The following is a 3,330-nucleotide window of genomic DNA, read 5'->3' on the forward strand; positions in this document are numbered from 1 at the left end:
GATTAATTACCCGCCTGGCAGTTAAGAGGTTTTACTCCCTCCCTAACTTCAGGGGAAAATCCCTATCTGGGGAAACAACCTTTCTCAGAGAGGTGACCTTGGTTAAAACACATAGTGCCAAGAAGGTGACCAAACATATTAAGAACAGTATGCCATATATGCCAGGTCCCTTGAAACAGCAAGGATGGACCAGCTCCCGGCATGCTGCATGATCACCGCTCATGGCTGCTGTGTCCACCCATAAGTATATGACTCGGTGAGGGGTGACTGAGAAAACAATTAAGAGCCTTGTGTTTCAAAGGCCAGGAAGAAACAAACATAACATGAAATTAGAAAGATTTGTGAATACTGCAAGAATATTACATATGTGTATGTATCCTATATAATATTTAAAAATAGAAGAACCAAGAGGCACTCCTTTCAAGAAGCTGTTTCTGGTAGATGCAGTCAGGGTAACTGGGTTACCAGCATGGTGATGGAGCACTTCCCTCGGAGGGGAGCAACGCTCCTCAGTTCACCGAGACCAAGGTAGCATCTTGGTAGCACCTTGGCTGCTGGATGAACACAGGGAATTTGACTTTTAAATAAAAGCAGTGTCACAGGCAATTTGTGGCTTTTGTGTGGGAATGGGATCCAGGTCTTCTTTGTTGTACAGGAAAGTGTAGTGTAGTGGTTCTGGAGCAGAGTACCATTTATCCATGTTTTGCCTCAGTTCCCTCATCTGTAAAAGAGAATAATAGAACCTACCTACTAGGGCTTGGGGGTGAATAAAAATGTTGCCTGGGCTCCTTTATTCAGTGGAAACAAAATTCGTACATTGTATCATTCTCAGAAGGTGATGGGGAACCTTTTTTTTGAGGTAACGTTTTTAAAGAAAAATGTGTTAGAATATTTTAAAATTTGATGCTATATAGGCTATGGATACTTTTCCATAAACCTATTTTTGCTACCATTGAAGATGAGACTGCTGAGTGGAACAGATGAGTGATCTGGTTTGGAATGGTGGAATGGGATGGTTTTGACAGCCCCATCACTTCCATGTCTGTAAAAGGAGATAATGTATTTGCTGAAACTAAGATAATGGACACACAAAAAAGCAGTATGTTCTTTTAAGTACCTTCAATCTGTTTCTCTGTCAAACTTTAGCTGTTAGAGGAGGTAACACAAGGGGATATGAGTGCTGCAGACATGTTTCTGTCCGATCTGCCAAGAGATGACATCTATGTGTCAGATGGTGAGGAGGATGATGATACATCTCTGGATAGTGACCTGGATCCAGAGGAGCTGGCAGGAGTCAGAGATCCTCAGAGTCTAAAGGACCAAAAGTGGTAAGGCGGGGGCTGGTCTGCAGTTGTTGCCAAAGGCACTGGGTGGGGAGGGGTGTGAGTTCTCCAGGGTACTGGCCCACTAACCCACTTTCCTTGGGGCTACAGTGTACAATTTGCTAAAGCAGAAGATGATAAAGGGGAGGAGGATGAAGAAGAGAACCCATTGCTGGTGCCTTTGGAGGAAAAGGGGGTCCTGCAGGAAGAACAAGCCAGCCTGTGGTTCTCAAAGGTAAGAGGAGGCTAGGGGTCAAGACTCGGAATTGGCGTTCACTGCGGAAGGATACCTGAGGGTCTCCCCCATCACAGGATGGCTTCAGTGGGATTGAGGACGATGCTGACGAGGCTCTGGAGATCCGTCAGGCCCAGCTGTTGTATGAGAGCCGCCGCAAGGGGCAGTCGCAGCTGCCACCACCACCACCACCACCGTCTTCTAGTTTGAAGACAGACAGAAAACCTTCCCAGTGCCCGGATGAGGCCCTTAAGGAGACACAGGCTCCACCAGGGACAGAGGCTGCCACTGGCCCTGGGGGTGGGGAGAAAGATGACAGCTCCGACAGTGACAGTAGCAGCAGTGAGGATGAAGAGAGGTGAGTGGTTGCAGCTGATGGGAAAAGGGATAATGAGGAAGCAGTGGTTCTAACCATTTCTCTAAGTTGGGTGTTTTCAACCTTGCCTGTAGATTGAGAGTTTTAAAAATACTGATTATTCTCATTTAACTGGTACAGCCATGGTAAGATTTCTGGAAGTTATCCACAGTCTTAAATAGGAACCCGGGTTGAGGCAAGGTGGGAGTGGGTCTGAGTGATGTGGAGTGATGGCGGACACATGGTTCTTCTCTTCAGCTGGGAACCACGCCATGGTAAGAAGCGAAGCCGTGGGCCCAAGTCAGAGGATGATGGGTTTGAGATAGTGCCTATTGAGGACCCAGGTGAGTGGGTCTGCACCAGTGGGACGGGAGGAGACCATGGATGTTTGGGAATCGAACTTGGACTTTTCTCCTCCCCCTGTAGTGAAACATCGGATACTGGACCCTGAAGGCCTTGCGTTAGGTGCTATTATTGCCTCTTCCAAAAAGGCCAAGAGAGACCTCATAGATAATTCCTTCAGCCGGTAAGGGGAAGAAAATCACGAGAAGTCGCCCAGGGTGGGGGTAAGTGGTGGTTTCTTCTCTACAAAGCATGGAGTGTCATTAGGGCTGTATCCTCTCCACCTAGGTATACATTTAATGAGGATGAAGGAGAGCTTCCAGAGTGGTTTGTGCAGGAGGAAAAACAGCACAGGATACGGCAATTGCCTATTGACAAGAAGGAGGTGGAGCATTATCGGAAACGGTGGCGAGAAATTAATGCACGTCCCATCAAGAAAGTGGCTGAGGCTAAAGCCAGAAAGAAACGCAGGGTACGCATTGGGGCTGCCCCAGACGAGGGGTAGGTGGGGCAGGGGTGGGGAGAGAGTAACCTGACTGAGGGCCTCACACAGATGCTGAAGAAGCTGGAACAAACCAAGAAGAAAGCAGAAGCTGTGGTGAACACGGTGGACATCTCAGAACGAGAGAAAGTGGCACAGCTTCGAAGGTAATTGGGGGAGGTCACCCACGAAGATACAAAGGGGTTAAAAAGTGCCAGAAAGCTAACTGTTTCTTCCATTTACAGTCTCTACAAGAAGGCTGGGCTTGGCAAGGAGAAACGCCAGGTCACCTATGTCGTAGCCAAAAAAGGTGTGGGCCGCAAGGTGCGCCGGCCAGCTGGAGTCAGAGGTCATTTCAAAGTGGTGGACTCAAGGATGAAGAAGGACCAAAGAGCACAGCAACGGAAGGAGCAGAAGAAGAAAAACAGGCGGAAGTAAGCAGAGCCACCAGGGCCTCTGAGAAGGCAGCGTATGGAGAAGCGACTGCAGTTTACTCCAGCCTCCGTTACCAGCTGCACCCTGCTTGCATCAGTCATCTGAAAAGACAGTGAGGTGTGGGGTACCTAGAACGCTCACAGTGCTGAGCAATATGCCT

The 3,330-nt window shown here is 48.3% G+C and overlaps 1 protein-coding gene across 1 annotated transcript in view; it reads left to right on the top strand.

The window, feature by feature from the left end:
• FTSJ3 (FtsJ homolog 3 (E. coli)) overlaps nucleotides 1-3,315 on the top strand; it is a 7,477-nt gene extending 4,162 nt beyond the window's left edge. The window contains exons 14-21 of the mRNA XM_006776714.2: nucleotides 1,147-1,328; nucleotides 1,434-1,557; nucleotides 1,635-1,915; nucleotides 2,171-2,256; nucleotides 2,339-2,438; nucleotides 2,543-2,726; nucleotides 2,808-2,902; nucleotides 2,981-3,315. Coding sequence (XP_006776777.1) covers nucleotides 1,147-1,328; nucleotides 1,434-1,557; nucleotides 1,635-1,915; nucleotides 2,171-2,256; nucleotides 2,339-2,438; nucleotides 2,543-2,726; nucleotides 2,808-2,902; nucleotides 2,981-3,173 — 1,245 coding nt within the window. The 3' untranslated portion in view covers nucleotides 3,174-3,315. The remainder of the gene's footprint in view (nucleotides 1-1,146; nucleotides 1,329-1,433; nucleotides 1,558-1,634; nucleotides 1,916-2,170; nucleotides 2,257-2,338; nucleotides 2,439-2,542; nucleotides 2,727-2,807; nucleotides 2,903-2,980) is intronic.
• The last annotated feature ends 15 nt before the right edge of the window (nucleotides 3,316-3,330 follow it).

Source organism: Myotis davidii, unplaced genomic scaffold (assembly GCF_000327345.1).
Source record: "Myotis davidii unplaced genomic scaffold, ASM32734v1 scaffold69, whole genome shotgun sequence".
NCBI lineage: Eukaryota > Metazoa > Chordata > Mammalia > Chiroptera > Vespertilionidae > Myotis > Myotis davidii.